Source organism: Staurois parvus, unplaced genomic scaffold (genome assembly GCF_062004578.1).
Source record: "Staurois parvus isolate SC_StPar_1 unplaced genomic scaffold, SC_StPar_1.0 ptg000022l, whole genome shotgun sequence".
Lineage (NCBI taxonomy): Eukaryota > Metazoa > Chordata > Amphibia > Anura > Ranidae > Staurois > Staurois parvus.
The window spans coordinates 1,234,299-1,260,442 of record NW_028317818.1 but is presented as its reverse complement, the minus strand read 5'-3'; the positions used below and the strand labels follow the sequence as shown (position 1 = coordinate 1,260,442).

Below are 26,144 nucleotides of genomic sequence, written 5' to 3'. Positions count from 1 at the left end.
ATCAATGGTGGAGAAGGATCTGGGAGCTGTGGTAGATTACGAGCGTAATAATGGCATGCAATGCCAAGCTGCGGTTTCTAAAGCGAGCAAAATCCTCTCTTGTATTAAAAGAGGTATAGACTCCAGAGAGAGATATTTTACCCCTGTACAAATCATTATGTAAATGGTTAGAAAACTGGCTAAAAGATCGTATTCAGAGAGTAGTGGTTAATGATTCATACTCTGAATGGTCTAGGGTCATCAGTGGTGTACCCAAGGGTTCAGTGTTGGGACCCTTACTTTTTAATATAATTATAAACGATATAGGGTCTGGGATTATAAATACCATTTCAGTCTTTGCAGATGACACCAAGCTGTGCAGTGAAATAACGTCCTTACAGGATGCCTTCAATTTACAAGCCATCCTCAATGCACTGTTTAATTGGGCAACAATGTATCAAATGAGATTTAATGTTTATAAATGTAAGGTTATGCACTTAGGGGTTAAGAATATGCATGCATCATACATACTAGGGGGAGTACAACTGGGGGAATCAATGGTGGAGAAGGATCTGGGAGTTCTGGTAGATCATAAGCTTAATAATGGCATGCAATGCCAAGCTGTGGCTTCTAAATCGAGCAAAATCCTCTCTTGTATTAGTTATAGACTCAAGAGAGAGATATCATTTTACCCCTGTACAAATCATTAGTAAGACCTCATCTGGAATATGCAGTTCAGTTTTGGGCACCAATTCACAAAAAGAACATTAGGGAACTGGAGGAAGTACAGAGAAGGGTAACCAAACAGATACGAGGCATGGAGGAGCTCAGCTATGAGGAAAGATTAGAGGAACTGAATTTATTCTCTTGAGAAGAGGAGATTAAGGGGGGATATGATCAACATGTATAAATACATCAGTGGTTCATATAGTGAACTTGGTGTGGAGCTATTCATCCTGAGGTCATCACAGAGGACAAAGGGGCACTCTTTACGTCTGGAGGAAAATAAATTTAATCTCCAAACATGGAAAGGTTTCATCACAGTGAGAGCTGTGAAAATGTGGAATAGACTCCCTCAAGAGTTGGTTCTGGCCAGCTCAGTGGATTGCTTTAAAAAAGGCCTGGATTCTTTCTTAGATACACAGAATATAACTTGATACTAACATTTATAGGTAAAGTTGATCCAGGGAATATCTGATTGCCTCTCTGGGGATCAGGAAATAATTTTTTCCCCTGCAGGAGCAAATTGGATTATGCTTTGTTGGGTTTTTTTTTTGGCTTTCCTCTGGATCAGCTGTGGGTGTAGGATTATAATGTTTTGTTGTTTTTTTTTTCACATGGTTGAGCTGGATGAATTTTTGTCTTTTTTCAGCCAGACTATGTAACCTCTGCAAGATTTATTGGATTAGCCTATATATCCAAATGCTCTCTAAAAATACTTATTCAGCTTTAACCTGTAGCCTTGCATGTTTGAAAAAATCTACCTCCATATTTGGACCCATCTTCAGTCACCGCATTCAATGACAGGCTGGTTTGAATATATCCGGGGCTTATCACAGTGACTTCAATCTCATGTGGTGCCATCTCAGCTCTCAAGCAATCAAAAAAGGCTTGTGTAGCATGCTTAGATGCTGAATCTGGGGAGAAAAATATCAGAGAGAAAAAGGGTGCATCCAATATCTATTATAGAATAATAAATAAATATAAATTTATATATATATATATTAGGTCCATATATGTTTGAACACAATTTTAGGTTTATTTTCAGGTATTTGCCAAAACATATTCAAACTACAGTTATATAATAGATATGGGCTGAAAGTGCACACTCTGGTTTAATTTGAGGGTATGTACATCCAAATTGGAGGAAGGGTTTAGGAATTACAGTTCTTAAGAGTAACCATCTCCCCTTTTCAAGGGACCAAAAGTAATTGCACAACTGAATCAAAAGCCGTTTCATGGCCAGGTGTGGGCTACTTCTTCATCAATTAAGCAGGTGAAAGGTCTGGAGTTGATTCTAAGTGTGGTACTTGCATTTGGAATCTATTGCTGTGAACTTAAATCATGCATTCAAAGGAGCTGTCCATGCAAGTGAAACAGGCCATTGTAAAGGCATCAAAAACTAAACAAATCCATCAGAGAGATAGCAGCAACATTAGGAGTGGCCAAATGAACAGTCTGGTACATTCTGAGGAAAGAAGAATGCACTGGTGAGCTCAGCAACATAAAAACGCATGGATGTCCATGGAAGAAAACAGTGGTGGATGATCGCATGGCTTCCAGCGGCACTGGGTCATTGGTGTTTATTGATAATGTGACAGAAGACAGAAGCAGCGGGATGAATTCTGCAGTGTTTAGAGATATACTGCCAGCCCAGATTAAGCCAAAATGCAGCAAAGTTGACTGGACGGCACTTCACAGTACCGATGGACAATGATCCAAAACACATTGCAAAAGCAACCCAGCAGCTTTTGATGAAAAAGAAGTGGAATATTCTGCAATGGCCGAGTCAATCACCTGATCTCAACCCAATTGAGCATGCATTTCACTTGCTGAAGGCAAAACTAAAGGCAGAAAGACCCACAAACAGAACAACTGAAGACAGCTGCAGTTAGAGCCCGGCAAAGCATCAGAAAGGAGGAAACCCAGTCTCTGATAATGTTCTTGGGTTCAAGACTTCAGGCAGTCATTGACAGTAAAGGATTCTCAACAAAATATTAAAGATGAACAGTTTATGATTATATTTATTTGCCCAATTACATTTGAGCCCCTGAAAATTGAGGGACTGTGTATAAAAATGGTTGCAGTTCCTAAAATTTGTACTTGATATCCATGTTCAACCCCTTGAATTAAAGCTGAAAGTCTGCACTTCAAATTCAGTTGGATTGTTTCGTTATAATTTATTCTGGTGGCATACAGAGCCAAAAAGTAAGAAAATGGTGCAAATGTCAAAATATATATGGACCTAATATATATATATACACATACACAAACACACACACATATATATATATATATATATATATATATATATATACACACACACATACATACAGTGGGGATCGAAAGTTTGGGCACCCCAGCTAAAAATTTGCATTAATGTGCATAAAGAAGCCAAGGAAAGATGGAAAAATATCCAAAAGGCATCAAATTACAGATTAGACATTCTTATAATATGTCAACAAAAATTAGATTTTATTTCCATCATTTACACTTTCAAAATAACAGAAAACAAAAAAAATGGCGTCTGCAAAAGTTTGGGCACCCTGCAGAGTTAATATCTTGTACCGCCCCCTTTGGCAAGTATCACAGCTTGTAAACGCTTTTTGTAGCCAGCCAAGAGTCTTTCAATTCTTGTTTGAGGTATCTTTGCCCATTCTTCCTTACAAAAGTCTTCCAGTTCTTTGAGATTTCTGGGCTGTCTGTCACGCACTGCTCTTTTAAGGTCTATCCATAGATTTTCAATTATGTTGAGGTCAGGAAATTGTGAAGGCCATGGCAAAACCTTCAGTTTACGCCTCTTGATGTAATCCCCCGTGGATTTCGAGGTGTGTTTAGGATCATTATCCATTTGTAGAAGCCATCCTCTCTTTAACTTCAGCTTTTTCACAGATGGCATCAAGTTACCATCCAAAATTTGCTGAAATTTTATTAAATCCATTTTTCCTTCTACTCGTGAGATGTTCCCTGTGCCACTGGCTGCAACACAACCCCAAAGCATGATTCATCCAACCCCATGCTTAACAGTTGGACAGAGGTTCTTTTCATTAAATTCTGTGCCCCTTCTTCTCCAAACGTACCTTTGCTCATTCCGGCCAAAAAGTTCAATTTTAACCTCATCGGTCCACAGAACTTGTTTCCAAAATGCATCAGGCTTGTCTATATGTTCATTTGCAAAGTTCAAACGATGATTTTTGTGGTGAGGACGTAGAAGAGGTTTTCTTCTGATGATTCTTCCATGAAGACCATATTTGTACAAGTATCTCTTTATAGTGGAATAGTGTACCACAACTCCAGTGTCTGCCAGATCTTTCTGGAGGGATCGTGCAGTCAAACGTGGGTTTTGAATTGTTTTTCTCAGAATCCTGCAAGCTGTTTTGTCTGATATTTTTCTTGGTCTTCCAGATCTTGCTTTACCTTCCACTGTTCCTGATGACTGCCATTTCTTAATTACATTCCGAACAGAGGATATTGACATCTGAAAACGCTTTGCTATCTTCTTATAGCCTTCTCCAGCTTTGTGAGCGTCAACTATTTTCAGTTTCAGTTTTCTAGACAACTGCTTAGAAGAACCCATGGTGCTGATTGTTGGGGCAAGGTCAGATGAGTCTGGGCATTTAAAACCTTTGAGATTGACATCACCTGGTCTTCCCAAACGATGATTGAGAACAATCCATGACACTGGCAGGTCTCAGCTTTGCAAAGGGGGCAGTGCATGCTATAAATTCTGCAGGGTGCCCAAACTTTTGCAGACGCCATTTTTTTGTTTTCTGTTATTTTGAAAGTGTAAATGATGGAAATAAAATCTAACTTTTGTTGACATATTATAAGAATGTCTAATCTGTAATTTGATGCCCTTTGGAGATTTTTCCATCTTTCCTTGGCTTCTTTATGCACATTAATAAAATTTTTTAGCTGGGGTGCCCAAACTTTCGATCCCCACTGCACATACACACACATATATATATATATATATATATATATATACACATACACATACATATATACACATACATATATACACATACATATATATACATACACACACACACACACACACACATATATATACACACACACACACACACAATAATATGTACACATATACATGCAGGAAGGGAAGGGATCATCCCCAAACTGTTCCCACACAGTTGGGTGCATGAAATTGTCCAAAATCTCTTGGTATGCTGATGCCTTAAGGGTTCCCTTCACTGGAACTAAGGGGCCAAGCCCAACCCCCCAGAAAGAACCCCATACCATAATCTTCTCTCCACCAAACTTTACGCTTAGCACAAGGCAGTCAGGCAAGTACTGTTCTCCTGGTCAACACCAAACCCAGACTTGTCCTTTGGATTGCCAGATAGAAGTGTGATTCGTCACTCCGGAGAACATGTCTCCACTGCTCTAGAGTCCAGTGGTGTGCTTTACAACACTGTATCCGATGCTTTGCATTACACTTGGTGATGTAAGGCTTGGATTCAGCTGGGGGAAACCCATTCCATGAAGCGCTCTACGCACTGTTGTGCTAATCTGAAAACCACACAAATTTTGGAGGTCTTTAGCTATTGACTCTGCAGACAGTTGGCGACTTCTGCGCACTGTGCGCTTCAGCATGCGCTGACCCTGCTCTGTCATTTTATGTGCCCTACCACTTTGTGGTATAACAAAGTGGAAGCAACTGGGAACAATAGCAACTCAACCACGAACAGTTGACCGTGGAATATTTAGTAGCAAGGAAATTTCACAGATAGGTTTCCACCTGTGCAATAAATCTATCATGGTAACATGCTTGAATTCACTGAGCTCCTGATAATGCATAGAGAGTTTCATGGAATGTATTTCCATGGCTGAGCAGCTGCATCCAAGCCTTACATCACCAAGTGCAATGCAAAGCGGCGGATGCAGTGGTGTAAAGCACGCCACCACTGGACTCTAGAGCAGTGGAGACGTATTCTCTGGAGTGACAAATCACGCTTCCCTGTCTGGCAATCCGATGTACGTGTTTGGGGTTGGCAGTTGCCAGGAGAACGGTACTTGCCTGACTGCACTGTGCCAAGTGTAAAGTTTGGTGGAGGGAGGGTTATGGTCTGGGGTTGTTTTGCTATGGATTTTGCAGGGGACCCCATGCCAAAAAAAACAAAAAACACAAAAAACCACCACACAAACAAAAAAAAACACAGCATTTCTCATGTGGTTCCCCATAAAATCCATACCACCAGACCAAAAAGCCTGGTACAGATTTTGGAAGGGACCCCATGCATTTCTTTTTCGGCATGGGTTTCCCTTCAAATACTATAATCACACCTACAGGGCCTGGTAGGGATTGGGGGAGGGATCTGCCCATTTTTTTTTTTGTTTTTTTTTAAGTCGGCTCTTTTGTGGCAAAAGAAAATATTGCATTAGTAATATCTTTACCTAGTGCTGATATAACCTTTTATAAATACATTTCTCAGTACAAAAATGTATTACTTTATCTTGGTTACGAACTCTGGGATTATGCGATATACAAATGAATATATAAACAGGTGTCGGACTTCTAAGTACTTACATGCAGATCTGAAAGGGATACTTATTTTTCCTTGAATACTACTTATGGCAACAATGTGTCCTCTTTTATTCTTGATCATTGATGGAAGAAGAGCTGGAAACAATGCAAAATAGGTTTGGTCTGAAAGCTTTTAACAGCAGACTCATAAAAACTTACTTTGTTTTCACCAAAAAAAAATTATTTTATGATTTGTAAATTATACATCAACTATCCTGGAGCAACATTTGATTAAAATGAAGAGAAGGTTAGTAAGAAATGTAATCACTTAATTTCAAAACCAGATTATACATAAGTCAGGTAAAATAAAGAATTAAAGCAGTTATCAATCAATCACAACTTGCAAGTCACTCTGCATGGCAACAAAACATGTGGCTGGGCAGTGGCATTGCCTGACTTAGCCATGTACTCTGGGCACCACACATCCTCCTTGGCCTTTGATAGCCATACATACAATGGGACACATTTTCCTGGAAAGGGTCATTCTGATCTGTGAAGTATTAGTACTATGGATTCTTTCATGGTTTATTGTCCATGCTGTCATTCATCACTTCCCCCAGAGTTTGGAGTGATTGATCCATTTTTTTTTTCATAACGGTTTTCCTCCTTGCTATATACAAGATGGGGGATATTTACCATTTAGCTTGAACTGCCCTAGAGAATGATTGACATCTACTACATTTTGTTTGCTGCAAATTGTGTACTGTTATATGTCATTCTCTACCATATAACAGGCCTTTGTCTGAAGTGACTAGCTTTGTAGTTTGGTGGCCACATAATATGGCCTAACTCTTATTTTTGATGGGGCAACTAGGTTTTAGAATCGTAATGGCTATGCAATAGAAGTACAATATAATATGTGGGTTGGGGGACCATAAAATGTGTTGCACCTTCTGGACTGAATCCTTTTATGCCATTGCCTTCCGTTCTGATTACAATATATTCCATGTAAACTGACTACTTTTATGCTTAGAGTTTTCAAAGGCACACAGAACAGAGGTAATAAAAGCACTGCGAGCATAGTACAGTAATATGACTACATAGGCGTCAAACACCGTATACTACACATAGATATGACCAAATACCAGAAAACATAACAAATGCAAAGTAACAAAGTTGAACTGAATAGTTTTAAATGCATACTGCCATCACATCTGCTGTATATAACTTCAGTTATGGAACCTTTACTCCTAATCGTCCAGGATTTATCCCTGATATTTTGTACCCATTGATCAAGTTTCTGACTTTGCATTCATTTCATCATATTATTACTAGGTTGATAAGAAAAGTGCCCACTTTTGAAGTGCTTATATCATAGGAGGTTCAGATCTATGTGGAGGTCTTGTGTATGAATATACACTATTGCCAAATTATTGGGACACCTCTCCAAATCATTGGATTCAGGTGTTTCAATCACCTCCATAGCAACAGGTGTATATAATAAAGCACCTAGGCATGCAGACTGCTTCTACAAACATTTGTGAAAGAATGGGCTGCTATCAGGAGCTCAGTGAATTCAAGTGTGGTACTGGGATAAGGTTTGCCACCTGTGCAATAAGTCTATCTGTGAAATTTCCTTGCTTCTAAATATTCCATGATCAACTGTTAGTGGTATTGTAACATCAGCAACTCAGCCACAAAGTGGTAGGCCACATAAAATGGGGTCAGTGCATGCTGAAGTGCACAGGGCGCAGAAGTTGCCAACTATCTGTAGAGTCAATAGCTAAAGACATCCAAACTTTGTGTGGCCTTTAGATTAGCACAACAGTGCACAGTGAGCTTCATGAAATTGGTTTCCATGGCTGAGCAGCTGCATCCAAGCCTTACATCGCCAAGTGCACTGCAAAGCGTTGGATGCAGTGTTGTAAAGCATGCCGCCACTGGACTCTAGAGCAATGGAGAGGTGTTCTCTGGAGTGATGAATCACTGATTGCTATTCAATGATCATAGTCCAGCAGCGATTTTTAAATGCACAAACTTGTTTTGCAGCCATCTAAAAATCACCCTAGAAAAGCTACAAATTTGTAGCGATTAAAAAAAAGTCCTGGAACAGAATCAATTGCTAAAACCAACCTGGTTACATTTTACTTAGTGCTTTCTGTCACGATAAAAACTCTTAACCCTTTTACTGCCGAACCAATTTCTTTCATTTTTCACATACATGTTAAATTCACTTTTTGCCTTAAAAATTATTTATTTAAAACCCTCAAAACAGTAGATATTTTCTGAAAGCAGTGCACCTGTCTAGTAAAATGTTTGGAGTTGCATTTTTTTATGCTGAAAGATTTTGCACAAATGTCAAAAATAGGATTTTCTACTTGCATGTAAAATCAGTTTCCTGGAGTAAGGTACAATATGCAGGCTGCGATATATGCAGCTACCCTTCAGATGAATGGACACTGGCATAAAAAAAAAAAAAAGAATGCTGCAGGGACATCCCCCTATATAACCCCTCCCACTCCCAGCTAGCCACAGTTTTGTAGCAAGCAATAGGGAGGTCATAAGAGGGCAGAAACTTATGTCCTGTACTGTAACCCAAGAAACAGATTTTACTGGTCAAAAATCTTATTTTCCTAGTCACATAGTCGAGGACAAAATCTAATCATTACGACTAGGACATCCGAAAGCAGTCAAACAAAGAGGTGGGAAACACAGTAAAGAATGGCAACATGTCCACATAACAAAACAGGTCAAAAAAGGCTTGAAAGATTCAGAGCAGCAGATTCACACCCAAAATTGGCACTAAAGGAGTTCCGAAAATTGACCTGGTAGAACTTACATGTAAACTGAAGCTCAAGTGGCAGCCTTGCAAATCTATAGAAATGTTGAATGCTGAAAAGCCCACGATACACTAATAGATCTGTGCCACAGTGATAACATATCTGATTCACCAAGCAATAGTAGAGTGAAAATCAAGACCTTCAGGAACCTTCAAGTAGTGTCTGATTTCCTAAAGGTGAAGCTGAGTATTGAAGTGAAGTATTTGGGTTTGTCATTTAATGGTACTCAAAACCAGATGTTGGTCCATAAAGGGAACTGCAAGGAGCTATAAAGCATCTACCAGGGGTCTGAGTATAACAACCTCCTGGGCCAATTCAGTATGAGGAGGATCACTGGAATGCCCTCCTCAGTGGTGTGGTTACAAAAACATTTTATGGGTAGAAGAAGGCTTTTGTTTTAAGTTGCTGTGCCATAAGTAAGAGGCTCACGGATATGTATACACCTCAGCACAATACGTTTTTAAAAGAATTAAACTCTTCCATACGTACAAACTGAAAATAAAGGGCTAACACTGTCTGAGCCTACCTATGAAAATGAACACTTTGATCAGAAATATGTACTGTAGAATATAGTGTACATATAGTGCAGGAGTGTGTAATGTATAATATATTGTAGTACAGGGTTTCTTAACCTTTTTACCTTGAAAGAACCCTTGGCAAAGAGTTTGACATCTTGGAAAATCTCTGAAATTTTCTTATCTACAGCTTACAGAACATTAGTGTGAAACTTGTGCTTGCTTTTTTTTCTCTACACAGATGCTCAATTCTGATTAAAGCGGAGCTCCACCCATAAGGGGAGTTCCTATAAGCCTTTGTCCCCAGCATCCCATTAAGGATTGGCACCTTTGGGGAGCGGGTACCAAAAATTGACAGGTACCCGCTCCCACTTTCGATCGCCTAGGCGATCGGAAGTTGTCCTCCCCGTGACAGGTCCCAGAAGACTATGGGGCCAGTCACAAAGTGCAACGCTTCTCGCGCATGCGCAGTGGGGGCCCGGCTGTGAAGCCGCAAGCTGTCACAGCCAGGTGCCCACACTGAAGATGCCGGCACCAGGAAGAGAAGACGGCTGGTGAAACCAGCAGTGATGAAGACACAGCTGGACCGAGGACCGACAGGTAAATGGCTGTATTTTAAAATGTCAGCAGCTACAGTTTTTGTAGCTGCTGACTTTTATTTTTAGGTGGAACTTCGGTCAACTTAAAAGTGGTTGAAAAAAGTTCAATGTTTACCTTCATGCATTCCCAAGAGAGAGAGAGAAGTCAATTGACATCAGCGCTCCTACATCGTTCTGACAGGCAGGGCTTTGCTCTCCATTTTTTTTTTATTCCGACCGCTGTTTCATGAGTTTTTTTAACACTATTATCATGCGAGTTCATATGCTCTAATAAATAAATGCCTTTTAAAGAAGCCTGCTGCACTACGGTCTACTTTGTGGTTGTCGACCTCTATCCACAGAGTTGGCTGTACTGAAATCAGGTGCCATTTGTGAAGGTCCAGTGGTGATTCACATGTATTGAACATTTACAGCACTGCGATTTTGGGTGCAATCACCAGCAGGAAGATTTTTCACCTATTTGGATTTTTTGAAGAATTGCATTTATTTTTATGTTTTATCATCTTTTTGGGACTATCAGTCACGTTTTTGTTCGTATATTTACATGTATTGAATTATGCTAGCAGTGCGACACTTTCATTTGTTTTAGTCTGTTTTTTATCTTTACACACATAACGTGTTTGCAGCAGCTCATCTATTATTATTCTCATTATTTGGCAGCACAAGATTTTCTTTTTGCCGTTATTCAAGTTTGAAACACTGACTGCCATAACATATAGAGGCAGTCTCTAAGCAATGCTGGTGTCCAACCACCTGAAGGTAGCTGCATTTAAACCAGCTGTGATGATTTGAAGCCCATGTTCTGAACTGTACAATTAGGAAAAGATAGGGACTATACAACAGGTGTTCAAAACCTATTTGTTTAAATAAACGGAGTCTTGGGTCCTAGACTCTCATCTTATATTGTGTAGGAAATGCAACTTGATGACCAATCTATTGCTCACAACAAAATTTGTTTTTGAAAATTTGTCTTTTTTTTTTTTTAAATAATTTAAAAGTCTTCATTCAAAGTACACACACACACACACACACACACACACACACACACACACACACACACACACACACACACACACACACACACACACACACACACACACACCTTTAGTACAGGGCTACTGTTTTTTACGTTCAGGCAGAGAAGAGCCTATGTATTGAAGGCAGCACAGCACAAACATTTTACACGATATTATGTAACACAAGACTGCCCTACTTAGTCTGACTCATGATTGAATTAGTCAAGTCAGTTTCCCTAATCACTATGGCTTGTGCCAGGCAGGGCTGCCAGATTGAAGGTACATATGAAAGGTCAAGGAAGATTTAGTTATCATGGCTAAATTGCAGTGCTTTCCTTCAAGGGCTGAATGCAAAAAAACGCACACTATAATGACATACCTCCAAGGAAAAGAAATAAACAGTTGCAAAAAACATGTTAGCGTTGGAGATATATTGTAAGAATTTGAATGACACTGCCATGTAAACTGAGTTATCAGGCCCAGGGGTAAAGGACTTGTAAAAGCCAATCTCAGCAAACAATGTCCTTTTCAGAAATGTTCTGCAGGTTTCAAAAGTCAAAACAATAAAAATAACTATATCTGTACTTTGTTTTTACACTGTTACATGACCACAACTCTTTCTTAGGGCAGGTAAGCTATGTGGTAGTTGGGAATGCAACTCAGGAGCTCCCATGTTAGTTGGTTAGCAAGTTGGAGAAGGCGGAATTTCCCGTGTGTCAAGTACACCTGTTGTGACATGCATACTCATGGCAACAATTGGAGAAGAGCAGCTATTCAAGAGACTGGAAGGTGCAATGTTCACACCTGCTTTCTTATGAATGAAGACACTGCTTAGGAGGAAGCATCCAACATGCATGCCTCATGCACAAGCAGAAAATCTTATTCACTTGGAGCAATACAGCATAGCTGGCCCAAAACTTGAACTGGAGATTAGGTGGGTGAACGAGGGGGACCAACAGGTAAAATCTAAACATAAAGAAATCGAAATAATGCATTCAAAACACATGCAGAATTGTTACATAGAAAGTGGAGTGAAATTCCACTTTTTAACCTGTCACAATCCTGGTTGATGCAAATGACAAAAAAAAAAGAAAAAAAAACAGACGTTGGCGTTACCCTAGGTTCATACCTAAGCGTTTTCTGCAGCGTTTTGAAGAAATGCAGTACAGTCCATTAAACATGATTTCCTATGGGACATGTTCACATCTGCACGTTTTCACCTGGTGCGTTTTTTGGAAAGGGTCAGGGACTCTTGAATGCAAAAAGTTGCATTTTTGGTTCTATAGACTTCAATGGAAATGCTGTAGAAAAGCATGTATTGCATTTTTTGCAGCGTTTTTGATGCATTTTAAATCTGCCTAGCAACAAGAAAAATTAAAAGCAATGCAGAAATGGCTCAAACGCAACCTGCATAGGTGTGATCCTATCGTTAGAGCTAGTTCACATTAGATGCAGTCCAGTGTGTTTTTTTTCTGCATAAAAAATGTGTACACAGTGTTTTCCATGTATTCTAATGGTCCTAGTTCACACCAATGCAGTCAGTTCCAGTCAGTTTCCGATGCAGGGGGGAAAAAAAAAAAAAAGCAGAAAATGCTGCATTTTTTTCTGCACAGAACTGTACTGGAACATAGCAAACTGCATCTAAACTGCATCAGAATTGAGTGTGGTGTCAACTGTAAGCAAAAATGTATGTGGAATGCATCGGGAGAGTTTTTGTGGTGTGAACTGGCCCTTATTGAATAACAAAACAAGCAATCAGCAGGTTCAAACAAGCTCTACAAAGTTCAAATTTTCCTCAAACCCAGCCTCAGGAGCGCGACTGCACAGGTGCCCTTTGGCACCCAGCTTGATGAGGAGGCAGGAAGAAAGAGTAGACAGTGTCGGTGGGTTACTACCAAAGAGAAGGTAAGGAGCGATCTGTGCAATATCGTTACACAGGGCAGGTAAGTATAAACATCTTTTTTTATATTTGAAAAAAACAAAATCAGTACCTTAAGTGCAAGTAGGCAGAAGTTGCAGGTACTGCAACATACTGGTACATCTCGGTGCACAGCAGCAAATTCCTGTGACCGTTGTGTCCAGTGGATCATGGCGCTCAGTACATGGCTGCTGTAAGCAGCCAGCGTATCATGATTGCTTCATAATTGAAGTGATCACATGGTACCTGGGCCAATCACAGCATCCTGTACCAAGTGATCGCTTGTGACCAATCACAGTTAAAACTATTGCTTTTAACAGTGATCATTAATGTGATAAGCCATAATAGTATATAAAAAAAAAACAAAAAAAAAAAAAACAATCGCTGATCCCCCCCAGAGGACTATAATGTCATTATGGTGACACTGAACTACTCTGATAGCAGTATGTTAAAAAAAGCAAAAAAAAAAAAGCAGGACGACCTTTCACAAAACCTAAATATTATACACGGATTTGGGTTATTCTTACCAAAGAAGTGTAGCAGACTAGGAAAAAAGATCCGCACTACCGTTATTGCAAGAAAATCCCTCTTTTTTGAACCAACCACAAAAAAAAAAAAACCCAATAGGTTGATGCGTTTTGGCTAAAAAAACCCTTAGTCATAACCCATAATGTAGCATGGAATAAGAGAGATTAATACTAATTATATATATATATATATATATATATATATATATATACACATACACATACACACACACACTCATATATACACACACACATACATATACATACACATACACACACACATATATATATATACACACACATACATACAGGTGAAACTCGAAAAATTAGAATATCGTGCAAAAGTTCATTTATTTCAGTAATGCAACTTAGAAGGTGAAACTAATATATGAGATAGACTCATTACATGCAAAGCAAGATAGTTCAAGCCGTGAGTGGTTATAATTGTCATGATTATGGCTTACAGCTCATGAAAACCCCAAATCCACAATCTCAGAAAATTAGAATATTGTGAAAAGGTGCAATATTCTAGGCTCAAAGTGTCCCACTCTAATCAGCTAATTAACCCATAACACCTGCGAAGGGTTCCTGAGCCTTTAAATGGTCTCTCAGTCTGGTTCAGTAGGAATCACAATCATGGGAAAGACTGCTGACCTGACAGTTGTGCAGAAAACCATCATTGACACCCTCCATAAGGAGGGAAAGCCTCAAAAAGTAATTGCAAAAGAAGTTGGATGTCCCCAAAGTGCTGTATCAAAGCATATTAATAGAAAGTTATGTGGAAGGGAAAAGTGTGGAAGAAAAAGGTGCACAAGCAGCAGGGATGACCGCAGCCTGGAGAGGATTGTCAGGAAAAGGCCATTCAAAAGTGTTGGGGACTTTCACAAGGAGTGGAATGAGGCTGGAGTCAGTGCATCAAGAGCCACCACACACAGACGGATCCTGGACATGGGCTTCAAATGTCGTATTCCTCTTGTCAAACCGCTCCTGAACAACAAACAATGTCAGAAGCGTCTTACCTGGGCTAAAGAAAAACAGACCTGGCCTGTTGCTCAGTGGTCCAAAGTCCTCTTTTCTGATGAGAGCAACTTTTGCATCTCATTTGGAAACCAAGGATCCAGAGTATGGAGGAAGAATGGAGAGGTACACACTGCAAGATACTTGAAGTCCAGTGTGAAGTTTCCACAGTCTGTGTTGATTTGGGGAGCCATGTCATCTGCTGGTGTTGGTCCACTGTGCTTCATTGAGTCCAGGGTCAACGCAGCCGTCTATCAGGAGATTTTTGAGCACTTCATGCTTCCGCAGACGAGCTTTATGGGGAAGCGAACTTCATTTTCCAGCAGGACTTGGCACCTGCCCACACTGCCAAAAGCACCAAAACCTGGTTCAATGACCGTGGGATTACTGTGCTTGATTGGCCAGCAAACTCGCCTGACCTGAACCCCATAGAGAACCTTTGGGGCATTGCCAAGAGAAAGATGAGAGACATGAGACTAAACAATGCAGAAAAGCTGAAGGCCGCTATTGAAGCATCCTGGTCTTCCATAACACCTCAGCAGTACCACAGGCTGATAGCTTCCATGCCAAGCCGCATTGAGGCAATAATTGCTGCAAAAGGGGCCCAAACCAAGTACAGAGTACATATGCATGCTTATACTTTTCAGAGGTCCAATATTGTTCTATGTACAATCCTTGTTTTATTGATTGCATGGAATATTCTAATTTTCTGAGATTGTGGATTTGGGGTTTTCATGAGCCATAATCACCACAATTATGACAAATCACGGCTTGAACTATCTTGCTTTGCATGTAATGAGTCTCATATATTAGTTTCACCTTTTAAGTTGCATTACTGAAATAAATGAACTTTTGCATGATATTCTAATTTTTTCACCTGTATATATAAAAATTGGTAGAGATGCAGGCTGGTCCCATCAGTTGATCATCTTAATGACAAAATAATCAACAGATGAAACGCACAGGAAAGCAGCCTGGATCAAAAATCACCACACTGAACATCATTCAAAATAAATAAAAAATTAAAACAAAAACACACACTAATAATATGGACCCTCCTAATACCCTCCTTATGGAGGGTAGGAAGGATACCTAGATCCTCATACAGGTTCCAGGGAAAGCAAGAGGGGAATCTATTGTAGATGTAAATCCAGATTCCACCTAACATTTAACCGCTGTGGTGACCTGGTCTGTAATTTAAAGATCCACCACGTTTCCCTACTGTAAAGTCTCCTTTTTCTATCTCGGCAGATGTCACAGTCTCTCAATGCTATTGAACCTGAAATCTGAGAGATCACCTCCATGACAATCCCTAAAATGATGGGATACATTTGAAATGTGTTTAGCATTAGAATTATTAATGTCACAGAAGTGTTTTCCAATTTTAGTTCATAGCACCCGTGTGGAACATCCCACATACTGTAATTTACAAGCTAAACAGGTAATAAGGTAAATGATGAAATTCATGCCACAGTTAATGTGCTGTGCAGTGGTTGTGCAGTGTGTGGCTGGGGAAGTTGCTGGAGGTTCCGGTCAGGCAGATATGCCCTGTATATATGAGTCCATATGGTGAGGACAGTGGTCTGAGAGGAATTAGTTGCTCGGAGAGGGACCTTAATTGAGTCGATGGAATCAGTGGATTAATAAAACCAGGCTGAGATTCTTTATACTTAAGGCTTTATGATCCGTAAGAGTCAAATTTGGAAGGTGAGGAGGCATTTTGGCTAAATCCAGGGGAGTCACATCAGGAGTGTCACTAGGAGCACGTTTGCAGCATGGAATGAAGTAGTGAATCACAGTTTGGGATCACATGTAATTTGGACTGTTTTAATTTATTTATTTAATTTGATACACCTGTCACTGTGCACAGAACAAGTGTTATCACTTTATTAAAGATTTCACTTATTTTTGTTAGCCACTAGGTGGCCCAATAGGAGTGAGAATTGGCACTATTTATTTATTAATGGTTTTTGTATATGTTATATTTATGTGAGCACGAATTCATCAGTTATGATATTTATTATTTCAGAAGGGACTTTATGAATTGTTTTTTTTATACACTATATAAGCTGAGCGCTTTATCACAATATATTTTTTGTTATTTGTATATATCCTATGGTATAGGGAAAAGGTGATAGCAGCTGGCTTTGACTAAAGATTCTGTGGAGCGCAGGGGGACCTCTGTATATATAACTACCATAAGAAAGCTCTCTGAGTGAAAAAAATATATAAATTTAATTTGTGAACAGTGTTGCATGACCGATCAATAGCCAGTTAACATAGCACAAATGTCCTGGTCATGAAGAGCGTAAAACCTTACGGATATCAAGTGTTACTAAACTCACAACTGTAAAACCAGTCTGTATATGCAGTAAAGCATGCTTGCTATACTCACTGTGGAACCTGAAGGGTTAATTTTCCACATTGTGTAAAAAGGATGTTTGATCCTCTTCTCTGATCCTCCCCTTCTTCCATTGTCCCCTAAATATCTCCTGATAGAACAGAGGTTTGGAGTTGCCCTGCACATGCTCAGTTTGGTGTGTATTGCTAAGAGTTTTCTTTTCTTGGGAAAGTACATGCGATCAGCACATAGCCAATCAGCACTGTCCAGACAGAAATCAGGGGTCCAGAATCCTCCCAAAGGAGAATCAAAACTCCTCCTACAAGTTTTATACAGTGCTCTGCTGGACACTGATAGAAATCAAAAGACTGCTCCAACTGCTGATAAAAAGGTATTTAGCAGTTTATATTTACTAAAATAATTGCATTTCCATGTTCTGTGTACTGTGGGAGACCAGATATAGTGAATGCAGTCTTCCTATTATGAAAGGTGTCAGCAGGAAGGGAAGTGAGAGGAATCACCCAAAAAGGAAAGCAAAAAATACTTTATCAGCAGAGCTGAAGAAAAGGGAACCAACCTCTAGGACACTAGCAAAGTGTCATGCTGAGTGTTATGTGGGTTAATTTTTTCTGTTTGTCAACCTCCTGTAGGTAGTCCCAACCTCCAAAGGGATCATTATAACCTGACTTCTGAATGCCTGTCATCCTAATGGACAAGAAAGAAAAACAGAGCATGTAGTAGCGAGTGTCCAGGCAAATGTAGGAAAGATCACTGCTCTTTGGTCACTACTCACAGCATCACCTTGACTTGGCATTAGCAGGGGAAAAACAGCAGGCTGATCTGAATGTAAATGCCAGAAAGTTTGTCCTGCCAGTGGCAGGGTAGATTGCTGCTCCTCTTATCACATACAACATCACCTTGATTCAGTGCCAAGGGGGCAACAGCAGGCAAAATGTTTAAAGATTGCTGTAAGCTGCAGTGACTACAGGACAAAAAACATGAGATGTGAAGTGAAGCAGAGAGGGCTTGCAGCAAGGTAGAAGTAAGTGATGTGGGGCTGAACTGGGTGAAAAAAGGCATTGACACATGGCATCTGATAGCACTGACATGCTGGCTGTCAGCTGTCTGATCTAAATTAAAAAAAGGGAAGTTATGGGACAGTTCACCCTGCTGCACACAGAGCAGGCACTGAATAAGGACTTTCAGCATAAAACAAGATAATCATTAACCACTTGCCCTCCAGAGGATTTACCCCCCTTCCAGACCAGGCCATATTTTGCAATATGCGTTATTTTAACTGACAATTGTGCTGTAATGCAACACTGCACCCAAATGAAATTTAAGTCCTTTTTTTTCCCCACGAATAGAGCTTTCTTTCAATGCTATTTGATAGCCTCTGCGATTTTATTTCTTGCGTTAAACAAAAAAAGACCGACAATTTTGAAAAAAAATAAATATTGTTGACTTTTTGCTATAAAACATATCCAGTAAAAAAAAGTAAAGAAATCAAAAGTTTGTCCAAAATGTATTCTGCTACGTCTTTGCTAAAAAAAAAAAAAATTCCAATACATGTAAATTAATTGATTTAGGTGAAAGTTATAACGTCTACAAATGGCGGTATATATACACTGGAATTTCTTTTTTTTAATACTAGTAATGGCAGCGATCAGCGACTTATAGCTGGAATGCCGGACTGTGGCAGGCATTCTGACACTGGGGGGGAACTATCTGCCACTGACATCCCCAGTGATAGTAATACAGTGATCAGTGCTAATAAAAAGCACTGACAGTACTGACACTGAGCAGGAAGGGGTTGCCATCTGGGATGATCAAAGGGTTAACTGTGTGCTGTGTGTTTTACTATATAAAGCGTGCTAAATGAGTACACCCCATCAGATTTGTCAGAAAACCTTTACTTTCCTTTCAGAATCAACATTCTACATTACACTACAAAATACTCCTACTAATGTGGGCCATTGATTGCAAACAAGATTTGTTAATTTAAACACACAAAAGTATTTTTCCTAACAAACTCATTCAAAACCATGTTGCAAAACTTAATACACCCCAGTGAAAGTCTTAGGAGCAAAGCTAAATTTTAGACAACAAAATCCTAACTAACAAGAATTCAAGAATTTCATGCTGGCAGCAATGGCACCACATGGAAGAGAAATGTCACAAGGCCTGAGAAAGAAAATAATTACTTTACACAAGAAAGGAGAAGCCTACAAGAAGATCAGTAAAGCTTTACTTGTCAGAATACTGTAGCAAAAGTAATAAAAAAAAAAAAATGTAACTAAGATGGAACTGCAACCATCCCACAGAGACGTCCAGGATGTCCACAGAAGTTAACACCTCGACAGGAGTGTCTTCGGATGAGAAGGAGTGAAGAAAACCGCCTAAAGAAGTAGAAAGCCAAACTGGTGTAATGGTTTCCAATGACACAATATGGCATACACTGCAGAGAAATGGCATGCATGGGTGTCGTCCACGAAGAAAGCCTCTCCTAAAGCCCATGCACAAAAAAAGCCCACCTAGAATTTGCCAGGGCCCATGCTGAAAAAGAAGACTACTGGGACTCTGTACTGGTGAGGTCAATATACCGTATTTTTCGCTCCATAAGACGCACCTGACCATAAGACGCACCTAGGTTTTAGAGGCAGAAAACAGGAAAAAAAAAAATTCTGAACTAATGGACTGCAGACACAGTACAGGAGATGACCAGAGACTGCGGACACAGTACAGGAGATGACCAGAGACTGCGGACATAGTACAGATGACCAGAGACTGCGGACACAGTACAGGAGATGACCAGAGACTGCGGACACAGTGCAGGAGATGACCAGAGACTGCGGACACAGTACAGGGATGACCAGAGACTGCGGACACAGTACAGGGATGACCAGAGACTGCGGACAGCACAGAGATGACCAGAGAGTGCGGACAGCACAGGGATGACCAGAGACTTTGGATAGTACAGGGGATGACTGCTGACCTTTGGGGAGGTGGGGAGCGGGTACCTGAATTTGACAGGTACCCGCTCCCACTTCCGCGGAGTTGTTCTTTCATCTTACCTGTTCCTTTATCCAGCCGCACGCTGTCTTCCCGGCTTCTGTAATGGCGCTCGGCATGACAGCCGGGTGCCCAGTGCGCATGAGCGAGAAGCACTTGCGCTTTGTGATTGGTCCGGCGGCTTCTGGGATCTGTCATGTGTCCCAGGTGCCGCCTTACCATTCACAAAAAGCACCGCTTCTTGCGCATGCGCACTTGACACCCGGCTGTCATGCCCACACTACAGAAGCCGGGAAGACCGCGCCGCTGGATAGAGGAACGGGTAAGATGAAAGAACAACTCCGCGGAAGTGGGAGCGGGTACCTGTAAAATTCAGGTACCCGCTCCCCCTCCCTCCCCAAAGGTCAGCAGTCATCTCTAAGGTCCCGCTGTAGAGCTGAGCGGCCGGCCCGGTATTCTGACACGGCGGCAGTGGAAATACCGGACCGGCCGCTCCATATTCGCTCCATAAGACGCACTGACATTTCCCCCCCTTTTTTTGGGGGAAAAAAGTGCGTCTTATGGAGCGAAAAATACGGTAAATGTTTTTGGAACTGATGGCTTGAAAACTGTATGGCGTTGCAAAGGTGAGGAGTACGAAAAAAAAAAATGCATGGTGACTATAGTGAAAAGTGGTGGTGGCAGTGTCCTTCTGTGGGGCTGCTTGTGTCAGGGAGCTGCATTTCATTGGTGGCATCATGATCTCACAGATGTACTGCTCTATAGTGAAAGAGAAGATGCTACCATCACTCCGTGCCCTTGGACGTCGTGTATTTTTTCCCAAAGTGATGATGATCCAAAACACACATCTAAGGCCATTGTTGCATTTCTGAAGACCAGGGTGTAAGTGATTCAGTAACCAAGTATGTCACCTGATCTGAATCCAATTGAACACCTATGCGGAATTCTGAACAGACAAGTTGAGCATCACTCTTCATCCAGCCTCTAAAAGAGGTCGTTCTTGAAGAATCGAAAAAGATTGATGTTGCAATATGTCACCAACTTGTTCATGCCATGCCTAGAAGACTTGGTGCTGTCCTTGCAAATCACGGAGGTCATACAAAATACTAGATGGAGTAGTTTTTGTTGTGCAGTGTAGTCATTTTTCCATCAACTAATTTGAGAAAAACTGAAGATTTTGTAATCTAAGTTATATTATTAGTTTAACGTGTGTACACACACACTGCCAAAAGTATTGGGACACCTGCCTTTATGCACACATGAACTTTAATGGCATCCAAGTCTTAGTCCGTTGAGTTGACCCACCTTTTACAGCTATAACCGCTTCAATTCCTCTGGGAAGGCTGTTCACAAGGTTTAGGAGTGTGTCTATGGGAATATTTGACCATTCTTCCAAAAGCGTATTTGTGAGGTCAGGCACAGACCTGACTCGCAGTCTCCACTCTAATTCATCCCAAAGGTGTTCTATCAGGTTGAGGTGCAGGCTAGTCAAGTTCCTCCACCCCAAACTCGCTCATCCACGTCTTTATGGAGCTTGCTTTGTACACTGGTGCGCAATCATGTTGGAACAGGAAGGGGGTCATCCCCAAACTATTCCCACAAAGTTGGGAGCATCAAATAGTCCAAAATGACTTGGTATGCTGACGCCTTAAGAGATCCCTTCACTGGAACTAAAGGGCTAAGCCCAACCTCTGGAACACAACACAACCCCACACCATAATCCCCCCTCCACCAAACTTTACACTTGGCATAATGCAGTCAGGTAAGTACCGTTCTCCTGGCAACCGCCAAACCCAGACACGTCCATCGGATTGCCAGATAGAGAAGCATAATATGTCACTCCAGAGAACACGTCTCCACTGCTCTAGAGTCCAGTGGCAGCGGGCTTTACACCACCGCATCCGACGCTTTGCATTGCACTTGGTGACGAAAAGCTTAGATGCAGCTGCTTTGCCATGGAAACCCATTCCATGAAGCTCTCTACGTACTGTTGCTGTGCTAATCTGAAGGCCACACAAAGTATGGAGGCTATTGACTCTGCAGACAGTTGGCGACTTCTTTGCACTGTGTGCGTCAGCATGCGCTGACCCAGCTCTGTCATTTTACGTGGCCTACCCTTCGTAGCTGAGTTGCTGTATTCCCAGTTGTCCCCCCTTTGTTTTAATACTCCTAACAGTTGACTGTGGAATCTTTAGTTGCAAGGAAATTTCACAGATGGACTTATTGCACAGTTGCAACCCATCACGGTACCATGCTTGAATTCACTGGGCTCTTGAAAACGATCCATTCTTTCACAAATGTTTTTAGAAGCAGTCTGCCTAGGTGCTTGTTTTTTTACACCTGTGGCCATGGAGGTGATTGGAACACCTAAATCCAGTGATTTGGAGGGGTGTCCCAATACTTTTGGCAATATAGTGTATACACACACATACACGAGGGGCATTAAAGCCAAACTGGAACTTTTTAGTTTATAAAATAAAAGAACAAATTTCAAGGAGTAGAAACTGCAATCACTTTTCACCATACTCCCCTACTACATTTATACACTTATCCCAGCATTTAACGAATAGCTGGAAAGCTTCACCATAGCCATTCACCAGTACGCCTGAACCATCCTAGGACAGCCTGCTTCACTTCGTCATCAGTGCTGAAATGCTGACAAATGAAGATTTGTCTTGTGCAATTTACGACAGGTTATGCATCGATTATCTAGATTCAGGCATTCCACACCCTGAATGTTCACAGGAATGACTGCCGTACTGCCATATTTGAAACATTTACACCATTCAAATGTCTTACTGCAGCTGAGCATCACATTACCGTACTGTGCTTGAAGTCTTCCGTAGATATTCGTGGGTTTTATACCTTCATTCACAAGAAACTTCATCACCACACACTGTTCAATGCACGCACTAACACTGTTGTCTGCCATCTTGATTAATGGTCTCTGGACTAGCCTACCAGTAATAGGACACACATGCCACTTACTACTACATGTAGTACCACCAGACTAGCATTCCTTTTTATACCTGTAAAATTAAAAGTTCCGGCTTGACTTGAACTCCCCTTGTGTATATATCTCAATATCTATCTACAGTATCCATAGATCTAGCTCTCTTGAAATTTGCACGTGTGCCTTTGGAATACTCTGTTTGCCCAGGGAAGAGCGTTAATGGTGAAGTTTACAAAATGATTTACAGATTAACTTTAAAGACTCAATAACATCACGTCACATTTGAAGTGTACAAAACCACATGGTGCCCCAGCAGCATGCAGTTATGTGCAGCACGATTTAAAAATAAATGAATAATACAAATGTAAAAAAGGGTAAGGGACTTCTTTCTCCACATTTTTGGAGGTACAGCAGCCCTCTGAAATGAATGGGCTGCTCTTCATGCAGAACGCAGCTGCACAGGTGTGAACCAAGCCGTAAAATGAGACATTTTTTGCATTTAAAACTGTAAATAATTTGAGTTCTAACCTACTTTACTTACCTTTAGTTAAAGCCACCGGTCCAAAATAGTTTGTGTCCATAATCATCCTGTCCACAGTAATCTTTGTGTCCCGAATGGTTCCACGATAACTAATTCCTGCATTATTAATTAAGATGTCCACTTTTCCCGCAAGCTGAAGAATCTCATTGGCTGCGCTGGTTACAGCCTCTACATCTGACAGGTCAAATATTACCATATGTGGTTTATACATCTATGGTGCAAAAAAAGGACAAAATACAGCTATTACGGCATTTTCCCAAAAAAGATCTGCCAGTTCCAGGCAGAGAACATATGTATTCTGCTTTCCAAAGCGTTTATAAAGATCACAAATCAAATTAATTAAAATAGAAGCTATAAGGCCTGTTGCACCAAGGAGTAAAAACAAGCGGATTTGCTTACTGATCTGAAATGAGATGCATTGTTGTCTATGGGACATTGCACACAGCTGATTAAATATCAGTAAGTAATCAACATGGAGTACAGAGCCGTGAGCAGTAAAAAAAAAATAAAAAATTGAAAATTTTTCATTTGAGTGCAGAATTGTACTTGCATAAGCCCCTTGCATGCAAGCATCATAATTTACTGATGTTTACCCGGGAACTTGTGATGCTGCTGTGCAAGGGGCCACAATACTGGCAATTGAGAAGAGTTTTACTCGTCTTTATACACTTACACACCTATACTTGCCTATACTCAACATTACTCAGGTCCTTACACATGTTTTGGCCCCTAGGAAACGGACTTCACAAATTCCTGAGTAAACATTAGAAAATTATGACACCTGTGTGCAAGGGGCCTAAATGTTCAGGATCAATTTTATTTTTTTCTAGTGTACAGTATACAGTGAGGAACAGAAGTATTTGAACACCCTGTGATTTTGCAAGTTCTCCCACTTAGAAATCATGAAGGGGTCTGAAATTCACATTGTAGGTGCGTTCCCACTCTGAGAGACAGAATTAAAAAAAAAAAAAATTCAGGAAATCACATTGTATGATTTTTAAAGAATTTGTCTTCCACTGCTGAACACAAGTATTCGAACACCTGAGAAAATCAGTGTTAATATTTGGTACAGAAGCCTTTGTTTGCAATTACAGAGGTCAAATGTTTCCTGTAGTTCTTGGCCAGGTTTGCACACACTGCAACAGGGATTTTGGCCCACTCCTCCACACAGATCTCCTCTAGATCTGTCAGGTTTCGGGGCTATCGCTGAGCAACACGGAGTTTCAGCTCCCTCCAAAGATGTTCTATTGGATTTAGATCTGGAGACTAGCTAGGCCACTCCAGAACCTTAATATGCTTCTTACGGAGCCACTCCTTGGTTATCCTGGCTGTGTGCTTCGGGTCGTTGTCATGTTGGAAGACCCAGCCACGACCCATCTTCAATGCTCTGACTGAGGGAAGGAGGTTGTTGCTCAAAATCTCACAATAAATGGCCCCATTCATCCTCTCCTTAATACAGTGCAGTCGTCCTGTCCCCTTCGCAGAAAAGCACCCCCACAGCATGTTACCGCCCCCATGCTTCACAGTAGGGATGGTGTTCTTGGGATGCAACTCATCCTTTTTCCTCCAAACACGACAAGTGAAGTTTAGACCAAAAAGTTCTACTTTGGTCTCATCTGACTACATGACTTTCTCCCATGCCTCCTCTGGATCATCCAGATGGTCATTGGCAAACTTTAGATGGGCCTGGACATGTGATGACTTGAGCAGGGGAACCTTCCGTGCAATGCATGATTTGAAACCATGACGGCATAGTGTTCTACTGACAGTGACCTTTGAAACTGTGGTCCCAGCTCTCTTCATGTCATTGACCAGCTCCTCCCTTGTAGTTCTGGGCTGATTCCTCACCTTTCTTATCAGTGATATCCCACGAGGTGAGATCTTGCATGGAGCCCCAGTCCGAGGGAGACTGACAGTCGTCTTTAGCCTCTTCCATTTTCTAACAATTATTCCAACAGTTGATCTATTTTCACCAAGCTGCTTGGCAATTGCCCCGTAGCCCTTTCCAGCCTTGTGGAGGTCCACAATTTTGTCTCTGGTGTCTTTTGACAGATCTTTCGTCTTGCCCATGGTAGTAGTTGGCGTCTGACTGACTGTGGGGTGGACAGGTGTCTTTAAAGAGCTCAGACAGGTGCTACAAAGTTAGATTAATGAGTGGAGTAGAGGTGCACTTTTTAAAAAGGCACAGTAACAGGTCTTTGAGAGCCAGAATTCTTGCTGTTTCTTAGGTGTTCAAATACTTATGTTCAGTAGTGCAAGACAAATAAATTCTTTAAAAATCAAACCATGTGATCTCCTGAATTTTTTTTTAAAATTCTGTCTCTGAGTGGGAATGCACCTACAATGTGAATTTCAGACCTCTCCACGATTTCCAAGTGGGAAAACTTGCCAAATAGCAGGGTGCGCGTGCGTCTCTCTCTCTCTCTCTCTCTCTCTCTCTCTCTCTCTCTCTCTCTCTCTCTCTCTCTCTCTCTCTCTCTCTCTCTCTCTCTCTCTCTCTCTCTCTCTCTCTCTCTCTCTCTCTCTCTCTCTCTCTCTCTCTCTATATATATATATATATATATATATATATATATATATATAATTTGTTTTATTAATGCAGGGGTGTGGAAATTTTTATAAAAACTACTTGCCCATGGACTAAATTGGGGTTCCAATCTTCTTATCCCTCATGACAATCT

The 26,144-nt window shown here is 40.8% G+C and overlaps 1 protein-coding gene across 3 annotated transcripts in view; it reads right to left on the bottom strand.

Moving 5' to 3' along the window:
- The window catches only part of DHRS7B (dehydrogenase/reductase 7B), an 80,141-nt gene that overhangs the window by 15,686 nt on the left and 38,311 nt on the right, over positions 1 to 26,144 (bottom strand). For 2 of the 3 annotated variants that reach the window (XM_089691543.1, XM_089691553.1), the window contains exons 4-6: positions 23,464 to 23,674; positions 6,248 to 6,340; positions 1,464 to 1,616 (exon numbers count right to left, since the gene is read on the bottom strand). In XM_089691543.1, the coding sequence (XP_089547669.1) occupies positions 1,464 to 1,616; positions 6,248 to 6,340; positions 23,464 to 23,674 (457 nt within the window). The remainder of the gene's footprint in view (positions 1 to 1,463; positions 1,617 to 6,247; positions 6,341 to 23,463; positions 23,675 to 26,144) is intronic. The other variant, XM_089691560.1, reaches the window with a different exon arrangement.